The sequence below is a fragment of the Rhinolophus ferrumequinum genome, chromosome 5 (genome assembly GCF_004115265.2).
Source record: "Rhinolophus ferrumequinum isolate MPI-CBG mRhiFer1 chromosome 5, mRhiFer1_v1.p, whole genome shotgun sequence".
Classification (NCBI taxonomy): domain Eukaryota; kingdom Metazoa; phylum Chordata; class Mammalia; order Chiroptera; family Rhinolophidae; genus Rhinolophus; species Rhinolophus ferrumequinum.
Genome location: NC_046288.1, coordinates 70,925,913 through 70,947,913, shown reverse-complemented (window position 1 = coordinate 70,947,913; position 22,001 = coordinate 70,925,913). Strand labels below are relative to the sequence as shown.

The 22,001-nt window shown below is 50.0% G+C and overlaps 1 protein-coding gene across 3 annotated transcripts in view; it reads left to right on the top strand.

Annotated features, from left to right (window-relative positions):
• Window positions 1-21,680, top strand: part of SLC34A2 (solute carrier family 34 member 2) — a 33,563-nt gene extending 11,883 nt beyond the window's left edge. For 2 of the 3 annotated variants that reach the window (XM_033105346.1, XM_033105347.1), the window contains 12 exons: window positions 7,294-7,408; window positions 7,515-7,649; window positions 8,615-8,743; window positions 10,194-10,337; window positions 11,813-11,924; window positions 14,278-14,473; window positions 15,128-15,223; window positions 15,516-15,636; window positions 15,824-15,991; window positions 17,296-17,412; window positions 17,506-17,630; window positions 18,959-21,680. In XM_033105346.1, coding sequence (XP_032961237.1) covers window positions 7,294-7,408; window positions 7,515-7,649; window positions 8,615-8,743; window positions 10,194-10,337; window positions 11,813-11,924; window positions 14,278-14,473; window positions 15,128-15,223; window positions 15,516-15,636; window positions 15,824-15,991; window positions 17,296-17,412; window positions 17,506-17,630; window positions 18,959-19,588 — 2,088 coding nt within the window. In that variant the 3' untranslated portion in view covers window positions 19,589-21,680. Of the gene's footprint in view, window positions 1-2,753; window positions 2,889-7,293; window positions 7,409-7,514; window positions 7,650-8,614; window positions 8,744-10,193; window positions 10,338-11,812; window positions 11,925-14,277; window positions 14,474-15,127; window positions 15,224-15,515; window positions 15,637-15,823; window positions 15,992-17,295; window positions 17,413-17,505; window positions 17,631-18,958 lie in introns of those variants that run through there. The other variant, XM_033105345.1, reaches the window with a different exon arrangement.
• Window positions 21,681-22,001: the final 321 nt, after the last annotated feature.

The following is a 22,001-nucleotide window of genomic DNA, read 5'->3' as shown; positions in this document are numbered from 1 at the left end:
AGCCCCCCTAATACAATACAAAATAATTGATATAGTTATAGTTAATTGCAGGACTTATTTAAAAATACAAAGTGCACTGAGGGTGTGGTTTGGTGATGGGCCCTGGTTTAAAGACAGGGAAATGTCTTTAAACAACCTATTAGTACATATCAAAAGTCTAAACTACGCCTTTCATCAATATGAAAACCAGGCCACTTGCTTTCCTGTCTCCTGTCCCACACCTCCCTCCCAGCACCGCCATGGCCTTGGGGATTCTTTGGCCTTGGGATGGCTAAAGGAAGCTGAAGAAAAGTAGCCATCACCCTCTTGGGAATTTCTGAAGTCTTGGTCATTTTTTCAAAGTGTAAGAAAATACTACTTGAGCATATTGGGAAAACTGGATCAGGTTCCCTGAGTCCGAATTGCCTCTGAAGGTGTAGTGTGCAATGCAATCCTTTGTGTGCCTCAGTTTTCTCCTGTAGAATGGGGAGGACATTGGCACTAAAGGAGAAATACAGTGAATTTACAGAAATATGTAAAGTGCACATGAGAGTCAGTGGGTTAATCTGGGTGCAGGGCTTCCAGCAGTGCTGGCACACAGTGTTCAATAAACATTGGGCTGGCTACTCTGCCAAGCGCTGTCCTGCATGCCGGGGTACAGGTCCACCCTCCCTGTGTTCAGGGAGGCCACCGCCTGGTAGGCGAATGTTTGCGTGTCTGTCTGCAGGACACTGCCCCGTGCCTCTCCTCCCCCCACTTTTTCAGGTGAGCATGGGCTGCTGCTCCTCTGAGGATAGGCGGCCCCAGAATAGGTCCTGGTTGGAGAGGCCCAAACAATGCGGAGCGTAGGAGTTGGGTGACTGCCAGGTGCCCCATTTTCCCTGTTACACAGGTCTGAGAAGAGCCAAGACGTTTCCTCTCCTTAGCCTGCGAGAGTTCTTCTTGGCATCTGGTACACAGGTGGATGCAGGAAGTTGAGCTGAAAGGGGTGTCTACCCAGCCAGCTCGATTGTAGGGACAAGTGGTGGGGAGCAAGGGAGCAGATGTGTGATCGTAACCACTAACCTCGTGCCTAGGCATTAAAAACATCTTTCTTGTGTATTAGAACCAAACTGCCCAGATGACTGTTTTTACCCTTCCTTCTCTGCTCCTTCTGGCAGAGTGTGCTAGAGTAAGGCCTTGGGGAAGGCGAGGAGAGGGAACAGCAGGATCAGGGGAGTGAGCTGGAAGAAAGCCTTTGGAGGGGCCCCTGCTGGTCCTCAGAGCCCCTCCCTAGGGAAGCAGGTTCCAGGCCGGCCAGTGTCTGCCTTGTCCAGAGGAGTAGTGGCCTCAGATGCTGGCCCTGTCCTTTGGCCCATTCCGCGTCTCCTGTCCTGCTCAGCTGGGATTCTTAAAAGGCTTGGCATATGCTGAATCCAGGTCTCTGGTATGTCAGAAGGCTTTGTGGGAACTCGGCAGCCTGTCATTACAGCATTCCTGGCTGGCATTTCTAGCCGTCTGAATGCAGGCGTGCATTCAGCCATCTAAAGCAGTAGTGACCTGTGCAGAGGCACGAGTTCTCTGAGTTCTCTCAGAAACCCTCAGAGCCCTTCTTGAGCCTGGATCTGAGACCCCCTGGTGCCCTGATGCTTTGGGGCCCCAACGATGCCTCCTCCCTCTCTCTCAGCACCTGACTGTGGTCTATAGAAAGCCCCCAGCTTTGGAACCAGCAGTCCTCCGTTCAAATCCTGATTCCATCCCTAGGTAGCTATGGAGCTTACTTTCTCTGTACCTCAGTTTCCTGGTAAACTGGACAGAACTCCTTCCTTGTTATAACAATAAGGTCACAGATCAACTAGGACACTTCCTTGTCACAAACAAATGTCAGCCCCTTTTTCACATGCTCTGGGGTCATTTATCACACAGATCTTTACTGAGGGTCCACTACTGTGCTGTCCACTGAGATGAAGAGCTTACGGTTTCAGGCCAAGTGGAGGTTAGGCCATTTGCAGTGCGTTTGCAGTTCTTTTCGCAAAGTCCTGAGTGTCGACTCTGCCGGGTACTGTGCTGAGGGTGTCACCTACACTCATGAGTCCATTCGTCCTACAAAAGTGAGGGAGATGGTATTGTACCATTTCTGAGATGGTGAAACTGAGGCTTGGAGCGTCTCAGGGCCACACACCATGCATGGCAGGACGTGAGCCGGCCTCACCCGCAGTGTGCTTCTCTCCTGGTGCTGTGTGTCAGGCACGATGGTTTCAGCAGAGGTGGCAACGCCAGGGACCTGGAGGAGACACTGACCAGCTGCCTAGGCTCCAGGCTGGTTGTGGGGAGGCTGTCCTAGGTCTTGCCTTCACCCCAGATCTGTGGGGTCAGCCTGCACAGAAAGTTGAGGTTTTGCTGGCTGGGAGGGCGGGATGAATGTGGCCTGTGTGCTTGCACTGCTGAGTATAGTAGTTGGGTGCCAGGGGACTCTCCATTTGCTCACTTCCCAGGTCCCGAGAGGAGCAGCTCTGGGGTGGAGGGAGCCAGGAGGGGAGTGGCCGGCAGGCGGGGAGCTCTAAGGCTGAGTCAGATGGCTCTCCTGGCTGTCTACCTACCCCTAGGGGAGGCAGTGCTTAGGTGTATGGACTTGCGCCTCCTTTCCTTCCCTGCAGGTGCAGTGAACACCCAAGAAATGTTGGTGGAATTAGATGAATGTACCAAAAAATGGGTTGCTGTGTGAGGGGAAATGATTGCTTCATCGGGGAAGTGTTTGTAAAGAGGAAATGGCCTTATGACAAATGATTGAACCCAAGATTAGAGAAAGCAAGACTTCCAAGAAGGAGCAGAGACATTCGACAGAAAATTGCCTTTGCTCTTTGGTGATGCTGTCTACTAGTACGTGAGGGTCTCGATGAATGAAGCAGCACAAGCCTCACAGGGTAGAGGTGAGATGCAAGATGGTTCACCTGTTGGATCCCTTGCCATCACGTCCTTTTCCTTTCTTTTCAGTTCAGTGCAAATGGCAATCTGCCCATCCCACTGCATGTATACTATGATAAACCACGTGGAAGTTGGACCATGATTGTGTGGGTTTATGTATTCACTAGCTACTTTGTGTTCAGTCACTGAAAACATAATTTAAATAATAGGCAAACAATCATCCTGCCTAACACCCGAGTGCTGATAAGTTTCCCAAATGAGGCTGACACCCCCGACAGAACAGGCGTCGGTACACTCAGGTCCAAAGGTCCATCCCTTGTCCCATATCACCACTGGAGGAAAGTCCCTTGAGCAGATGCCTAGGTGGGGGGGTCACCCGAATGGCACAGGTGACAGCTACAGGCCCTGCCAGGTGGTGACATCCAAGTTAAGAGTTTTCTTGATTTGCTCCATTCATCAGGAATCACACAAACAGGAAAGTTCTTTGGAGGGGCAGGTGTGGGGTAACGCGGAAGTGAGCTGAAGTGCTGGCTGCTGTAAATACCCCATGAGCAGTGCAGATGAGAGGCCTAGAGGTTTGCATGTAGATTGGAAGCTTTTGTACCAATATTTGGGCTGAGAGGTACCGTGAGAGCGAGATCCTGGAACCCTCATTTCCCTGTACACAGTAAGTGAAGGACTGACTTCCTCCACCAGAGTGTTGAAGCATCTTCTCCCTTAGCCTAGTACTTGGCCATTTATCAGATCCATCTCACTTTTGATGAGCATAATGCATGACTCACTCCTTCCAGCAGTGTCCCAGGTCATGTAATTGAGAACAAGCACAGACTCTGGAGTCGGCAGAAATTCTCGTCGTGCCTGTAGCCTTGGGCCAAATGGCTTTCCCCTGGGTGCTTTGGTTTTCTCATCGATGAAATGAGAAGCACACTAACCCCTCACAGGGTCGCTAAGGGGGGTGGTGACAAGAACCAATCCATTGAACAGATTACTATTCTAAGTACTGCAAAGAGATGGACTCATTGAAGCTGCCTAATAACCCAATGGGTTATAGCTATACACCTCATTCTACGTATGGGAGACCGAGGCACAGAGCAGTCAAGTGACTTGCCCAAGGTCACAGTGTATCTGGGTCAGAGTTGGAGTCTGGCTCTCAGCCTCCATGCTATAAGAAATGCCCAGCCTCGTGTCTGATTGAAATTGAGCTCCAAGATTATTAGTTTCTTTCCCCAAGACATTCTGGCTAAGGATCCCTGCATTTAGAGAGTCACAGAGGTACACACTTTAGCTACACAAGTCCAAAAAAAGGGCAAATTGGGCCAGCTGTGTATTTTCTTTTTAACCTCTGTACCATTTCACACTTAAGCTCATTCACCCACGTGGCAGCCTTGAGCTGAGGTTGGAGTTCTCCCAGCTCAGCCTCGGTCTCCTCCCCAACCACCCCGCTCCTCCCCACCTTCCCTACCCAGCCAGCCTCGTAGCTGCCTCTCTGCACAGCCCAGGAAGGAGTCCTGTCCAGCAGGCCTTGAGAACAGCAGGCTTTGCCCCAACTTTGATTGTCAGCTGCAGAAAGGCTTCTCTTTGAGCCTGAGGGAGGAGTCCAACGTCTGACAGACATGGCAGCTCCAGGAGGAAGGATGTTAGAAGCAGCTCTGCCCCTGGTGTGCAGAGAACACCTACCCCAAGAGCGGCTGCAGGAGAAGGCTCTGATTCAAACTGATTGGGATTGAAGGCTCTACTACTTGGGACCTCGAGCAAGTCACTTACCTCCTTGTGCTTGAGTTTCTTGCTCTGTGTGATGGGAGAATAACAGCTCCCTGAATGGGCAGCCTGGCTCAATAAATATTGGCTCTCACTGGCTGGGCAGGTCCCAGCATCCTACTCAGAAAGCACCTGCAGTCTATTGTGTGTCAGGCCCCGTGCTGAATGCCTAAGCTGTAGCGAAAGACCTGAGCCTTCATGGAAGCCAATGATGGCAGGACGTTTCCTGTGATTACAGAAGTATGTGCCGTGCTCTGTGGTTGTGTCGGGAAAGTTCCTTGGGCTAAAGAAACCAATTCGTGAAAGCCCCTCATGATAGGGACTCAGAGAATCAGCTTCTTTTAACTCCTAGCTTTGTCAGTATGAATGACGGTAGCACTACAGGTATCCCTGAACCTTCTTACCTTTGTGGGTTTGGGGATTGGGCTGCATCTCTGAAAATAATTTAGAAATTTCAGATAGAAAAAAAAAAAAAACTCACCCACAATCCCACCACTTACTCCAAACCCCATGGAACACTTCTGGATCCTTTTGGATCCTGCTGTGAATGGGACAATAAAGTGCTTTTTATTCACAATTTATCTAAAGCTTTTTCCTGGGTTTTGTTTATTTTTTGCTGATTCTTTATCATCTTTTTTTTTTTTTTTTTTTTTATAAAGATTTTATTGGGGAGGGGGAACAGGACTTTATTGGGGAACAGTGTGTACTTCCAGGACTCTTTTCCAAGTCAAATTGTTGTCCTTTCAATCTTAGTTGTGGAGGGTGCCGTTCAGCTTCAAGTTGTTGTCCTTTCAGTCTCAGTTGTGGAGGGCACAGCTCAGCTCCAGGTCCAGTTGCCGTTGCTAGTTGCAGGGGGCGCAGCCCACCATCCCTTGCAGGAGTCGAACCGGCAACCTTGTGGTTGAGAGGATGCACTCCAACCAACTGAGCCATCCGGGAGCTCAGCGGCAGCTCAGCTCAAGGTGCCGTGTTCAATCTTAGTTGCAGGGGGCAGAACCCACCATCCCTTGCAGGACTCGAGGAATTGAACCGGCAGCCTTGTGGTTGAGAGCCCACTGGCCCATGTGGGAATCTAACCGGCGGCCTTCGGAGTTAGGAGCATGGAGCTCTAACCGCCTGAGCCACCGGGCCAGCCCCTCTTTATCATCTTTTTAATGGCATGCTATCACACTGCAAGGATGTACCGTAGTTAATACAATCTCCCTAGTTTTATATTTCAACTCTAATGCAGTGCAGCAAAAGTCTTTTCGGTCTGTACCCCATTCATCCAGTCAACATGTATTGGGCATCGTCAGTGTGCCAGGCAGAGCTGCAGACCCAGAGGGTACAGTGAATTGACAAAATCCCTGTTTTGGTAGCACTTGCATTCTGGGGGCAGGACAGAGATCTGTTTAAGAAATGGAAAGGATCGGACAGACCCAGTTCTGGGAAACCCTCTGCAAAGAGGTGATCAGACCAAGGCAGGTATTTTTGATTTTCTGAGAAGAAAATATTCCTAGATTCCTAATTCCTAGAAGTATAATAACCGGGTCAGAGGTATAGAAAATGTATGCCAACTGTTTTCCAGAGCATTCTGCAGTGCTCATCTCACTGCATATTCTCCAGCATGGCATATTATACGTGAAAAAATTTTTTTTGCTCATTTGATCGTTGACACTTTTAATGTGCCGTGGGTTACTAATGAGGCTGAACTCTATTTTGTAGTATTTTGTAGCCACTGGTGCTTCCTCTTCTGTGAATGTTCGTTTCAGTCCTTTGGACTGCTTTATCTAACATGTGTCAAAGGACAGGGTCTACAAGGAGTGGACTTCCAGTGGGGTCAAGAGCCACACTTCCTCTCCACGTAACTGAGAGGCTTTGCTGAGAAAACGGCTTATGAGGAAGTCTCTACTGAAGCCTGGGCAGAACAATGTGGTTGTGACAAAGAGCCATCAAACCGGGCAGCATGGCGTAGTAATAATTGTGACTGCTTATTGGATGCCTGCTTGGCGCCAGGCACTTCCCTAGGCATCACCATTCGTCTCCTAACCCTGCAAAATATGAAGAATTATCCCCATTGTCTACGGGGATAGACAATCCCCATTGTCTATGGGGAAACTGACATATGCTCAGAGGCGTAAAGGGAGTTGCCTAAACACACTCCCACTGATATGTGGCACCTCGGATTTGAACCAGGTCCAGTGTGTCATGCTTCTCCCAGAAGACCCAATGGCAGGGAAAGCAGAGCGAATGTCTGAGCATCCATGTTAAGTCCACTGGGGGCCCCTTGGAGGACTTGGCATACCATCAGTTGATGAAGATGGATGGGTTTGCGTCTGATTTCTGACTAAAGAGACAGTCAAGACAAGAGGCCGAGACAGAAGTTAGAGAGAGAAATCAAGGTGGTTCGACTGATACATAGATTTGAGGCTAGCGTGGAAGAACACTGAAAGAAGTGGTTTGAGTTCGTGACAGCCTGGGGGAGGGGTGGAAGGAGGCCTACACAGGAGGTAATGTGCTGGGTAAGAGATCACACTGAGAAGGCATGAGCACGACACTGTCCACTCCCCCAAACCTTTGCAACTACTGGTTCTCCCTGTCGTGGCAACTGACTACACCTCCTTTCAGTGGCTGTTCTTTAAGCTCTGTTGTGTTTTTTTTTTTCATCCACAGACCATGGCTCCTTGGCCTGAGCTGGAAAATGCCCAGCACAACCCCAATAAATACATCGAAGGGGCCACCAGCCAACAGCCCACCCCGGCTCTGAAAGGCAAGGAGACCGACAAAAGTAAGTGCCTCTCATCTAGTAGCTGCAGCCTGGCCTGCTGTGGGGAGCCCAGGAGTCTCAGGCCTGTTTCCTCACTCCTCCTGGCCTTTGCTGTCTGTTTGGGCAGATGACAATGGAACCTCTATCACCAAGATTGAACTTCTGCCATCCCAGTCGACCATGGCACTGATAGAGGAGCCCACAGAGGTGGAAGACCCCTGGGACCTGCCCGAGCTAAAACACAAGGGGATCAAGTGGTCAGGTAAAAACGAGGCCAGCCTTGGCAGGCAGGAGGGGACTGCCCGCTGGCCGGAGGGCTGGCCGTCATCTTTACAGTACCATCTCCCTTCCCATTGTTCTGGTGCCCTTTGAACGAAGGTCCTGGCTACGAGTGTCACCCGACAGTCTCGGAGGCTTAGAATCAAAGCATGGTGGTGTGATGATGGGGCAGTGGTTTGTTCTTTTCTTTCATTCGTTCAGCAAACGTGCCAGCAGTACCGTTGTAACCAGGCCAGACGTGGTGCTGCGGGCTGAGCAGGTCCCAAGTGCTGTGATGCTGTGGGAGCAGCAGTGAACAGACAGGCCCTTGCTCTGAGAACTCCTGGGTAGGGGGGTCCCCTCACCTAAATGCAGGCATCAGAGAAGGCTTCTGGAAGTCAGACTATACAGCCAGAATAGCCGGGGTGTAAACAAATGCTGCCCTTTTCCAGGTTCAGGCTCTGAGTGTGGATCACACAGCTGGGAGGGAGAACCACTGTACAAGTCAGTGGAGAAAATAGCCATCAAGGATGTAGCATTGCCCAAGCCCTCCCCAGATGGAGGCTGTGATTGCTACCTTGCAGCCCCAATCTAGAAAATAGTCTGTGCTGTTCTAAAGGTGCTTAGGAGGGCCGTTATCTCTGACCCTGTATTTGGGGAGGTGGTAAGTGCTCTTCACTGCCTCACTCAGTGACAGTCAGCCAAGTATGAGCCTGGTTTGCCTGTCCCCAGACCACAGGGGACCCCCTCCTTCCAAATGCAAATCTTGAAGACACAGTTCACCGTGGGTTTCGACTAAGTGGACTATAGTGGTAATTGCTTTGAAACTACAACCGTGGCTGCCTACCACCTTGGGGCCTTCCTTGCAGCCCCCTTGGCTGGAAGGGGGGTGGGGGAATTCTGAGCTCATTACCAAACTTCTCGGTGTTTCAGACACTAACACATACTGTACCTTTTCCCTTCCCCCAGAGAGAGACACCAAAGGGAAGATTCTGTGTATCTTCCAAGGGATCGGGAAATTCATTCTGCTTCTGGGATTCCTCTACTTGTTTGTGTGCTCCTTGGATATTCTCAGCAGTGCCTTCCAGCTGGTTGGAGGTACGGATGAAAGGGTCAAAGGTCTGGGGGTGTGGGGAGTTCTTATTTGGTCCAGACCCTCACAACCCAGGAAGCCCTCTCTAGCTGCATTCGAGGACTGGAAGCCACTCAGATTATCTTGTGAAGTCATGCACCCCTTTGCAGAAGAGAAAACCGAGGCCTATGAAAGAGCTATGACTGGCAGAGGTGGCTTAGGCCAGGAACCAGGGCAGGAGCCAGTTCCAAGCTCTCAGATCCTTGTGTTTGTCCACAAAGCCTAGACAGGATGCTGTTGGACATAAGGGTTTATCTCAGGGACCCGTCCTTTCTTTAGGCCTCCCCACCTAAGGGGAATATTAGATAAGAATCTTCTCTTAGGCCACAGCAACTATGGAAATCAAAGCTCAGCCTTTGATGGAGAAGGACATGGGCCCCTGGCCTGGGGGAACCTGCATCCCGAGCAGTTGCCTAAACATCTCCCAGGACTGAGTATGGCTGTGCCTTGTGACGGAGACTCAGAAGTGAAATCACCATGTGCTTGTCACCTCTGTACCCAAAATGGATGGCAACACTGATAGCTAGCACTTTGAGTGCCTCCTGGGTACAGGCTTTTTCAGGGGCATTCTCTTAAACCTTTCTTCCCAAAGCCCTTACCATTTATAGAGGAGAGGTTCAAAGACAGCAGTCCTAAGGTTCACAGCCTATAATTGGCATAGAGAGATTCAGACTGGATCCAGGTGCCACAGACGACCCTGGATTTCTGCACCGCTTCGCGTCTCTCTTGAGAACTCATCTTTGTGACCTGGGAGCATTGGGGAGGGAGGCACTTTTGGGGTGAACAGGAGAGGCACACTGACTTTCTGGGTGCGTGGTCCGAGGCAGCACCAGTAAGAGGCTTGCTCTCTGAGTATCTCCGGCAAGGCACTCTCTGGGACTCGTCTTTATGAAATGGAGTGGGAATGCATTGGTGGTCTCAGAGGCACACTCTCAGAAATGACACTCCCAGCCTTTAATTATACAGGCTAGAGTTAGGGCTTGGGGTTTGGGGGCAGCGGGATGGATAGAGAAGAATGAGAAGATCCACACCTGGAGGATAAGTCTTAGGAATCGGAAATATGTCCCAGAGACAGGAAATAGGACATCGGGAGATTTCACTGGCTCCCATTGGGCCAAGTACACGGTTGGGGCCAGGTTCACGATCAAAAGGCTCGAGGAGGTCTTGCTGACAGAGGGAAGGGTTGAAGGATGGGAGGGTGAAGGGATAAGAGGAGCGAGGGTCTGGGGGTGGGTGGGCATGTCTCGTGGTATCAGGGTGGCCCTGGGAAAACACGACGGAGCACGATGCCATAGGTGCCAGCAGGGCTGGGGGCTGCTCCCCAGCCCACACAGCCAGTGTTGGCCCTGGCTGGAGACGTCAGCGCTCTGTGCCCGCTTAACCCCCATCTGGTGACTGTGGGCTTGTTTTTTCCAGGAAAAATGGCCGGACAGTTCTTCAGCAACGACTCTATTATGTCCAACCCCGTGGCAGGGCTGGTGATCGGAGTGCTGGTGACCGTCATGGTGCAGAGCTCTAGTACCTCCACGTCCATCGTCGTTAGCATGGTGGCCTCCTCACGTAAGTCTAGGCACCCGTGAGCCCAGACAGTCCAGACGTTTCCCTTTGCAGCCAGGGAGTCTGGGATTTAGTCCGAATGTGTCCAGGCTTGTCACCATTATCTTCCTATCTTGTCTGACTGTGATGTGTTCCACTCTGAGTCACAGGCAGCTTCCTGTTTGCATTTCCATAGCTGAGTCTGAAAATAGACCCTGCTGTTTGAAGATTGAATAATCTAGAACTGCACTGTCCAGCCCAGCAGCCACTAGCCATGTGTGGCTATTTAATTTTATTTAGTCTTAATCGATTTTAATTTAAAATATAGAAGCCAGTTGCTCAGTTGCACTAGCTATCTTTCAAGGGGTCAGCAGTCATATGTGGCTAGCGGTGGCCATATTGGACAGCATAGGTACAAGACATTTCCATCACTCACTGCTCTCAGTGCTAAGTGTAAAGACATCTAATCACATCATACATTGGTTTTGGGGCAACTGAGCTTGGGGAACTGGCGTTCCAAACTTGAACCTGCCTGATATTTGCTCTGGCTTAGCTAAGACAGACACCCTAAGTGGGACCAGTTGGAAAGGGTGACTTTTCAGCCCAAACCAGCATTTTTAGCCAAAATTAAATGAAGTCTTTTCTCGGCCAAATTAGAAAAAGGTGTTACTTGAAAATATTTTCAGGTGTCAGAACGTGGTGGCAATATACTAATTTTGTTAGCAAAAGAAATTATAGGGCTGGCCCGGTGGCTCAGGTGGTTGGAGCACCGCCATGCTCCTAATGCTGAGGTTGCCAGTTCGATTCCCACAGGGGCCAGTGAGCTGCACCCTCTACAGCTAAGACTGTGAATAACGGCTCTCCCTGGAGCTGGGCTGCCGTGGGCTACCGTGTGCCGCCATGAGTGACCAATGGCCATCGTGGCTGACAACCGGCGAGAGCTGCCATGAGCTGCTGTGAGCGGCTGCCCGATGACCAGCAACCGACTGCCTCAGCCGGGGGGGAGCACAAGGCTCATAATACCAGCATGGGCCAGGGAGCTGGGTCCTACACAACTAGACTGAGGAACAATGGCTTGAACCAGAGTGGGGAGAGGGGGTGGGGAGATGGAAGAAAGGGTGATAAAGAAATTATATCACCAGGAATTTGCCGTAATAAACACACAGTCCTTAAACATTATTTTCTGGTCTCCTGTAAAGTGGCCTTGCATCTGAAGAATTCAGAAAGGCACTTTTAAACTAGGGCCCACAGAAGGACTTCATGGGGTCTGTGGATTCCCGGATATATGCTAAAAAACTCTTTTCGGTCGACGTGTCTATTTCTCTGGTGAACCGCCCTCACTTTCATCAGATGCACTGCGAGGTGAAGAGCCCACAGAGGTTAAGGAATGCTGCTGGAGGGGATTACTAGCTGAGGAGTTCAGCCCGCCTTGGGTCATGTCTGGAACATAGCCAGGCTGCCTTCCGAAACTTGCTGACTTGCTGTTTTCTACACTGCAGTGCTGACTGTGCGGGCTGCCATCCCCATCATCATGGGAGCCAACATCGGGACCTCAATTACCAACACCCTGGTGGCACTTATGCAGGCAGGCGACCGGGATGTGTTCAGAAGGTAAGGCAGCTCAGAACCAGCCTTTGCCAACTTCAGGCCCATCCGTTTGGGCCAGGTTGTCATAGCTACTATTAGCCAATGAGAACATACTTTTCATTCCCGGAGCGCTTAGAATTGGCCACAGTGGAGTGCAGCTAGGGGTAGGGATCACAGACGAACCAACCCCCTGATCTGCATGGGGGGAATAATGGTGGTGTCACCACTGTGTTGTCTAAAGGAGTAAACACAGTCATACAGGTAAATGCTTAGCAAGGGGCCTGACACAGAGTCAGGGCTTCCTAAACACAAGCCCGGGCTGAGAGCTTAACCTGCAGCATGGGGCCGTTAAAACAAGGCCAGGTGGGTTAGACTGTACTGCTCTGCCTACTCAGAGCATTCTAACCTGAAGCTTTCATTTTTGGCCCACTGAACCTGTGCCACTTTTTCTTTCTTCTTTACTTGCCTGCCAAAAAAAAAAAAAAAAAAAAGGCAAAATGTGGCTTTTGTGGATGTATAAGATCTAAACACGGGATGGGTTGGATCCAGGCAAAGGGAAGCCTTTTCTTCCAGAAGGTTAATGTGAAAACTGAGCACATTTCCCAGCCTCTCTTCTAACAGGTGACAGACTGTTTTGCTTATTAAAATAGAGAAGCCGCTTGTGTACACAATGTGCTTGCTGTGTGCGTCAGCCACAGGGCCTTCAACAGGCTGTTTGGGGGACCAGCAAATGTCCCCACTTCTCCTTGGGTCCCTGATGAAATGTGCTGAGGGTCAAAACAATATACAATATCCAGGGTGTTTGCTAATCGGGTTTTCTCATGAAGCTCTGTAGGCTTTTCTATGCCCCATTGTATTAATAGAAAGGAGATTAATAGAAAGGAGACTTCATTGAGGGCCATGGTTGGGACTCCAGGTTTTCTTGTTCCAGATTTTAGGTTCTTTTTACTATTACACGAATTTTTGCCTCTGGATAACTTATGAAATATAAACATACAACCTATGACGGTACTGGCACATAGGAATATAATTCACCTCATTCTCCCTATTCGGGATATTTAAATAGATTGCTTTCAATAACATCTTTGGGGATTCTTTCTGTCTTTCTTTTTTTTTTAATTAGTTTATTGGGGTGACAGTTGTTAGTAAAGTTACATAGATTTCACTTGTACAATTTGGGGATTCTTTCTTTACCTAGTGGTTTAGGTTATGTCCTTAGATAGAGTCCTAGAACAGTAATTACTATATCAAACATGTATAAGGCTCTGAAAACATTTGCCAAACTACTAATATTTATCACTTTACAGTGTACGAAAATGTCTTAAATCATTATCTCCAGGAAGAATAAGTTACCTTTTAAAATACTAGCTCATATGAAAGGTGAAAATTTGTACTTGTAAATAAGTTGATCTTGGGGCCAACCCGGTGGCTCAGGTGGTTGGAGCACCATGCTCCTAAAGCCAATGTCGCCGGTTCGATTCCCACATGGGCCAGTGAGCTGCGCCCTCTACAGCTAAGATTGTGAACAACAGCTCTCCCTGGAGCTGGGCTGCCGTGAGCAGCCGAAGGTTGGTGTGAGCTGCCGCGGGATGCTGTGTGCTGCTGTGGGCTACCATGTGCTGCCATTAGTGGCCGGTGGCCAGCGTGAGTGGCCGGCAACCAGTGTGAGTGGCCAGCAGCCAGGGAGAGCTGCTGTGAGTGGCCAACCGATGACCGGTGACCGACTCCCTCAGCCAGGGGGGAGCACAAGGCTCATATAATACCAGCATGGGCCAGGAAGCCGTCTCCTACAGGACTAGACTGAGAAACAATGGCTTGAAAAACAACGGCTTGAACCAGAGGGGGGGGGGTGTGGAAAAAGGGGGGAAAAATAAGTTGATCTTAAAAAAAAAAAAAGGTTAAGAATTCACTTGTGTATGGAAGGCTTTGATTGTTACCTTCATGCTGTTCCCTTCCTTTCCAAATGAAGTTTGTCTTCAATATGTGTGATTCAAAAGTGGTCTCGATGCATTTCTTTCACACAGTGGTTGCTGAACTTATTTTTGCAGCTGTAACATGTCTGGTTCCCTAATGCAGAGAACTGAATACTTGTCTGATTGGGTGGGAAATGCCCCGCCTAGCAGTGGGCCCAGTGCCCATACAGTGGTGGTCAAATCCCAAAACAGGGCTTGCTGGCCCTGTTTCCTCATCTGTCAAATGGGGATGTGTAATACCATCCACTTTGGCATTGCTGTGAGAACAAAAATGAGATCATACACGTGAATGGACACAGATAAGTGACACTTGGCAGACAATACAAGTAATGACCTGCCTAGACTGGTGCCCACTAAAGCTGACTAATCTGGCTGCTGGCTTGGGGTGGGGGTCCTTTCTGTAGGGCTTTTGCAGGGGCCACCGTCCATGACTTCTTCAACTGGCTCTCCGTGTTGATACTCCTGCCCGTGGAGGCCGCCACCCATTACCTGGAGGTCCTGACCAACCTGGTGGTGGAGTCCTTCCACTTCAAGAACGGAGAAGACGCCCCAGCACTTCTGAAAGTTATCACGGATCCCTTCACGAAGCAAATTATCCAGGTAAGCTGGCTTCCTTTTGAGGGAAAGGAGCTAAGTCCCTCCCCCTTCCCCTTTACCCCACTCCATTGTGGTAGATGGGTCTATAACACTGTGTAGCTGCCTCTGAAAGCGACTAAGGAAGGCAGAACTGGGGGAACACTTGACAGAGTAATTGGCCTTTTTTGTTTCCGTGACTTCATCACGTGTGTCATCTTTATGGGGATGGAGGAGGAGGGTAGCAAGTGCTTCTCAAGAGTCAAGGACTGGCCATTGGACACTTGGGGACACTTTGTTCCCACTACTGACCCCAGCACCTCCATATTATTAAAATGAAAGAAGGCTTTGTGGATGTTGCCTTAGGGAGAAAAGGCCAGCTTGGACTGCGTCCTTTCACTCTTACCGTGTGGTTGGTTTTCTCTGTCATTCAGCCATCCAGTGAGTATCTACACGCTTTGTAGACACCAGTTCACTGTTCAGACAATCATTCGTTTATTTATCAAGCACTTGATGATGTCTAGGGCTCCCCCTGGGAGCGCAGATAGAGTGAGTCCCCGCTCATCTCTACCGGGGCTCACAGTCTGTATGTCCTCCAAGCCTCTCTTGATAGCAGCCCCTACCTGTCCCTCCCACGTCAGTTTTGAGGGTGTGCCTATTCTGTCTAATTGCCTTCCTCAGCTGGATACAAAAGTTATCAGCCAAATCGCAATAAACGACGCAGCAGCCCAAAACAAGAGTCTGATCAAGATTTGGTGCAAAACTTTAACCAACATGGTAAGTTCCTACGAATATGGCTGGGTGGGTAAACTCTTGCACCTGTACTTTAAACACATCCTCTCATTCTAAATGGGCAAATAAAAGGAAGGGAAAGGAAAAATTGAGGGCCCTTGACAAATCAACACTGGCCAGGGAGAATCTCTGGCTGCCTCTGTTCCCATTTATGAGGGGACCCTTGGAAACAGTGTGTCACGCTTACAGCTGCACTCATCGATGTATGTCTCCCCTAACCCACACCAACAATGAGTGTTATGGATGATACAGACCATTTCTCATGTTTGCCATCCAGACTCAGATGAATGTCACCATCCCCTCGACTGAGAACTGCACCTCCCCCTCCCTGTGTTGGACGGATGGTTTCTATACCTGGACCATCAAAAACGTGACCCACCAGGAGAACATTGCCAAATGTGAGTAGGACTCACAGCACCAGCCACTGGGACAGGCTGTGTGGGGAGCTGATGGCTAACCACCAAGCTTCTGTTACTGTGAAGCAGAAGGAATAAGATGGATTAGAATAAATGGGGAAGAAATAACAATCTGTGGCCTTGGGGGTCTCCATGCCTTCCTAATGAGGACTTTCCATGGTCCCCTCAGGCCGACACGTCTTTGTGAATTCCAACCTCCCGGATCTTTTTGTTGGCATCATCCTGCTTGTGGCCTCCCTGCTGGTGCTCTGTGGCTGTCTGGTCATGATCGTCAAGCTCCTGGGCTCGGTGCTCGAGGGACAAGTAGCCGTTATCATCAAGAAGACCATCAACACTGGTAGGTACACTTCGTCCCATGTTGGGCTTTCTAGGGGATGGCATCACTGTTGCCACCTGGGGGGGGGGCTCCTTTTGATTCTTATCTAGCAGTGGCCTCTACATGGAATTTCTCTTAGACCTGAAAAGCTGCAGCAGTTAAGACACCATTCGCCCTTGAAATCTTCCTTGGTGTCTTGGGTGGGGCCTGGGGCGCAAGCACAAGCACACGTTTTCGATGTCCGAGAAAGAGCCAGCTGAAATCCAGAGAGCTGTGAAATAGGCCTTCCTCCCTAGCAGGTGTCCTGTATGTCAGGACCCCTCAGGCAAAGGGTAGCAGGCACCCATTCTGGTCCTCGCTTCCCTTCAACTCTTGGGAAGAAAAGGTGCTTCTGGATTAGTACGTCTGCATCTTGAAGCCGCCTCTGCAGCTCCAGTGGCCGATGGGAGCTCCCGCTGAGTATGGTGTCCTGGCCCAGGGGAGCGTGCCCAGCCACGATCATCGCCACCCCGTGTAATCCAAGTGAAATGGGGCCGAGAATGTCTCCCAGGGTCGTTAATGAGGTTGTGACCCTGAGGGTGAGCCGAGGGACACTGGGTGCTTGCTGGGTGCGCAGGGCCTCATCCCGTGCCACTGGTGCTGAGGGCTGGGTTGGTAGGTAGGCTTCCCAGCTGCTGCATTTCCTTTTTTAGGTGGAAACACGTGGAGGGTACACACTGTTGGGAGAACAGGACAGGAGGGAGAGGACCAACTGTCCCCAGAGCTTGGTGGGAGGAGGGTGGTTTTGGGGGTGATGTCTCACTCAGTTCAGGCTCTTGTACCAAATTACCATAGACGGGGTGGCTTAAACAACAGAAATTTCTCTGAGTGCTGGAGGCTGGGAGGTCTGACACAGTCAGGTTCTGATGAGGACCCACTTCCTGATAGCCGTCTTCTTACTGTCCACGTGGAAGAGAGAGTGCAGAGGACACTCTCAACGCTCAAAGGCCCCACTTCCTAACACAATCCCATTGGGTGTTAGGGTTTCAACATGAATGTTGGGGGTGACACATTCAGTCCATAGCAGGTGGGTTCAGCCTCTGTGACCTCTGACCTCCAGTGAATATGTTTTTTTGTCTTCCCGTACCCACATCCTTGGTTTCACCATCTGAATATGCAGGGGGAAAGGATGTTTAAAATGAGCGATTTCAGACTGTGGTGTGGGGCACTAGCCTAGCTTGTGAACCCCCTGTCCCCCCAACCCGGTCCCATGGAGGTGCCAGCTGGGCCTGCCACCCATGCCTTCCTAGAAGGGCTGTGATTGGTCTGTTCCTTCTGTCTTCCAGATTTCCCTTTTCCCTTCGCCTGGCTGACTGGCTACCTGGCCATCTTCGTGGGGGCGATCATGACCTTCATCGTGCAGAGCAGCTCGGTGTTCACATCTACTCTGACCCCACTGATCGGTGAGTTTCTCCTGGCTTCTCCCTGTGGCCACCATTACTGTCTCCTATCATCCACTGGGACTGATGTTATGGGCTTTGTATTTTCCCCACCAGGCATCGGTGTGATAAGCATTGAGAGAGCGTATCCACTCACGCTGGGTGCCAACATTGGCACCACCACCACCGCCATTATGGCTGCTTTAGCCAGTCCAGGCAGTACCCTGAGGAGCTCACTCCAGGTCAGAAAATGTTGCGTGGGGCAGGGGCTCTGTGGGAGGGATAAAAGACCATCCATGGTTGTGGCGAGCAGATGGTTTCTAACAAGAGCCAAGCTTTTCTGTTGTATCCCAAACTGTGATGTGGAGAAGCAAAAGGGAGGTAGATTTAACAGTCAAAGTCACCTACTCATGAAGATAGTGAGACTCCTACCACCAGCAGTTGTTGAAACAGAAAGGGGGTGGCCACGTGATAGAGGTGCAAAGAGTTTTTAGGAAGCATAGACCCTACTTCCATCTCTGCCTCTCTTGGGAGGTGGCCTGGGGCCTGAGGCTTGGCATTAAGAAGAATCAGGTGGACCTACCTGCCTTGCCTGGTGACCTTGGCCAAGAAGACCTTTGGCATTTGAATTCTTCTCTCACCATTTACACCCTAAGTGACCTTAGACAGGTGACCTAACCTTTGAGCATCAAGTCCCTCGTCTGAAAAATGGGAACCATAATCCCTATCTCATTAGGATTATTTTCTAAAGATCTGATGAGAACAGACTGTCTAAAGCCATGCTGTCCAACAGAAATATAATGTGAGCGTAGAATACAAATTTTGGTTGCCTGTGTAATTTGAAATTTTTAGTAGCCAGTTTTCAAAAATGAAAAGAAACAGGAGGATCAATTTTAACGTGTTTAGGTAACCCGTTATCATTTCAACATGTAACCAATAAAACAAAAAATGGAGATATTTTACATTCTCTTTTGGACTAAGTCTTTGAAATCCAGTGTGTATTTGACACTTACAGCACATTCCAAATGTGCAGTAGCCACATTTCGAGTGCTCAGTTGCCACACGTGGCCAGTGGTTAATGTATTGGACAGGGCAGGTCCAAAGCCCCTGGTATGATGCCTGACACCCAGCAGGCCACCTGCCTGGGTTTGAATCCACCTCTGTCATCCATCGCCCACCTGTTTGACTTTGGGAAAATAGCTTAACCTCATGGTGCCTCAATTTCCTCTTACATCAAATAGGGACAATGATTGCCACCTCATTGGATATTTTTTGAGGATTGAAGTAAGGGACTTAAGCTAGCAGTGGGTGTATGCATGAAGTTCATTGTTAAGCAAGGACTCTAGGCCCCGAATACAGCTGTAATTCAACTGATTGCGTCCCCTCCCCTCCCGCCCCTCACCCCTAGACACATAGTAGGCCCTCAGGTAGTGCAGGTCCCCCTTGGGCTGAGCTGTGGAGACAAGGAAGGCCTGTGACTCTGCTGCAGAGGCCTGCTAGGTGACACCCCCTTCTCCCCACCCTTACCATGAGACAGACCCATTTACCTGTCTGACCTCTTGTGTTGCAGATTGCCCTGTGCCACTTTTTCTTCAACATCACAGGCATCCTTCTGTGGTACCCAATCCCATTCGCCCGCCTGCCCATCCGCCTGGCCAAGGGGCTGGGTTCCATCTCCGCTAAGTACCGCTGGTTTGCCATCGTCTACCTGGTCGTCTTCTTCTTCCTGATCCCACTGATAGTGTTTGGTCTCTCGCTGGCTGGGTGGCCAGTGCTGGTGGGCGTGGGGGCGCCCATCATGCTCCTGCTCCTGCTGGTGGTGATCCTTACGCTCCTGCAGTCCCGCTGCCCACACGTCCTGCCCGAGAAGCTCCAGACCTGGAACTTCCTGTCCTTGGGGATACACTTGCTGAAGGTTTGGAACTACCTGGTCTCCTTCTACAAAAGCTACTGCCAGAGACGCTGCTGCTGCTGCTGCCGCGTCTGCTGCCGCGTCTGCTGTGTGCTGTGCTGCCCCAAGTGCCGCTGCAGCAAGTGCTGTGAGAACCTGGACGAGGTGCAGGATGTGCAGGACATCCCCATCAAGGCCCCCGAGGCCTCCGATGACATTGCCATGGTCAGAGAAGCCCAGAACGGGGCCCCCACGTCCCAAGTGGATGCCCTGGACACAAACACCACCTGTAACAACACAGCCTTGTAGGGGCTGCCCCAAGGTGGGAGGAGGAGCCCCGAGTCTCACATGCTCATGCTCCCCTGGGTTCTGCATGTCTCTCTCCACTTAGCTGAGAAAGGTCAATGCCATCAGTGCTGACTGTCACTCCCCTTCGCAGTGTATCAGCCTGCACGGTAGCTTCATCTCTTCCCCTGCTCCCTGGGTCTTCCACTCACAGGAAGGTGTGGAAGAACACTGCAGGAGAATTAGGTAATGAAACCCAACCGGAGAGGTGACCACGCCCACCCACCCGTGCACACAGCTGGGTTGCTCAATAGGACTTATTTTCATACTTAAAACCATTCTCTTGTGACGTCCCAAGGGAGGAATTTAGGGGAGGTTCTCAAAGGTGCACACACACGCGCTTTTCTTATTGTGATAAAACTCAGACATCTCTCCTACTAAAGACTGGTTTCAACTAAAAGCAGCTGCTCCCAAGCATCTTTGCCCCAGAGCAGCCCAGCTTAAGGAAAAGAGTGGAATCATTTGGAGAGCTGGAGAAGACCACAGGTGTGGGCCTTTCCCTCTTCGCATTGCTCCTTAAATCCTCTGTTAGGGTTTCCCCATCTGGGCATGTATGGCTAGTCCAACAATTCTACCTGCGGTGTCCTCGAGTTTCCAGGACAGGAGCCACATCGAAGCTATAGAGGTTCAGGATGCACTTTGGCTCACCTGTTGCTCCATCTTCCTAAGAGGAGAGTGGTCCTATTCCTGAGCTGGGTAAATGGAAGATGAGAGCTAGTCAATGACAAGCATTGGGGGGAAGAGAGGACGAAGACGGTTTATGTGCTCAAAGGGCATAGGGTCCTTCTTAATTTGGCTATTTTGGAAACCTCGTTGACCATTGTGATAGCTAAAGCCTAGTCCCACCCTTGGTCAGATGAAAATCATCCTCTGAATCCCCTCCACTGCTGCCACCTTGAGTCCCAGGAAGCACCTGAGCACAGAACAGTTCTACAATTCTGTCTCCTTGCTCTCTGCGCAAGATGACTGCCTGGGTCAGCTTTTGGTGGTCAGCTTCCATTCATCCACCCATCCATTCATCCCTCCAAGCCAGATGTGCTGTGGAGTTGTGAAACTTTCCAAACATTCTCCCATATTCCCATAGATGAGCTTTGATTTCTTGCCCTCTCTCCATGCCGGCAAAGCTCCAAACTTCTCTGGAGCGGGTGGAAACCAGGGCTTGGCTAGACTGCCCACAGAACCTGATCATCAAATGGCAGTAGGATCCATGTGTGTGTGTCTGTCCAAGGGGTGTGCTTCCTGCCCCAGATGCCTCCTTTGACGTCTGGAGCCCCCTCTCCTATTTACTCCCCCTCCCTCCGCTGTTTCTCATCCCCAGTAATCCCAGTTCTCTCCTGGAGTGTGAGTGAGCTTCAGCCAAGTCTGGGAAATGTGTCGGGGGCGTTGGTGGTGCCCCACTCCAAGACCCTGCCCTCCCCCATCCTAGCTTATCCATCTCAACAGGTTAGGGTACCAAACTGAGCCTTCCCTTGTGTAGATACCAGTTCCCTAACAGCCATTTATACAGTAGTACCTCGGTTTTCGAACGTCTCCATTGACGAACACTTCAGTTTACAAACGCCGTAAACCCAGAAGTAAATGCTTCAGTTTTTGAACACGCCTCAGAAGTTGAACATGTCATGCAGCTTCCACTAAGTGCAAGATCCTGAGGCCTAGCTGTCGGCTGTTTTCGAACGTTTCAGAACCCGAACCGTCTTCCGGAACGGATTACATTCGAAAACGGAGGTACCACTGTATTCCGTATCTATAGCCGTGCACCTGTACAGCGTTTTTCATATGTAGTAAATAGTAGTGCGGCTTATTCTGGAGTGCTCATTTGGAAATGAGGCCGGATTCTATGCAATGTACAGGAAAGAAAGACCACCATTGCGTTTTTTGTAATGCCACCTTTCCAACATGCCTGTTAGTCACACCCCACGGCTCACTCTGTAAATATGTAAGCTAAATCTGGGTGGGGCTGTGGCCTTCTTTGTACTCTGATTTTAAAAAATTGAATCCTTGTACCCACGTTGATTGTATTTTTTTACTGGCTGTGGGAAGAGAGAAATAAAGTTAATCAAACCCAAAAGGAATGTGTTCCTTTCAATACAGGGAAATAAGGGTCTCCTGGATCGATTTCCTAAAAAATTTGAGGCCATTTCCCTCAATGTCACTGCTCACTACTAGGCCAGCTACCTAATTTGTGGGGCCCCTTGCTAGCAGGGGAAAAGTGCCATTACAGGTATTAAAGACATAAAGCTTTCCTTTCTTCCACTCCCTCTGTCTTTTTAAAAATTTGCAATTTACAGATGCTCCTTGACTTACGGTGGGGTTACATCCTTATAAACCTATTGTATGTTGAAAATGTTTGTAATGCAGTGTCTCTGGGTCTACTCCC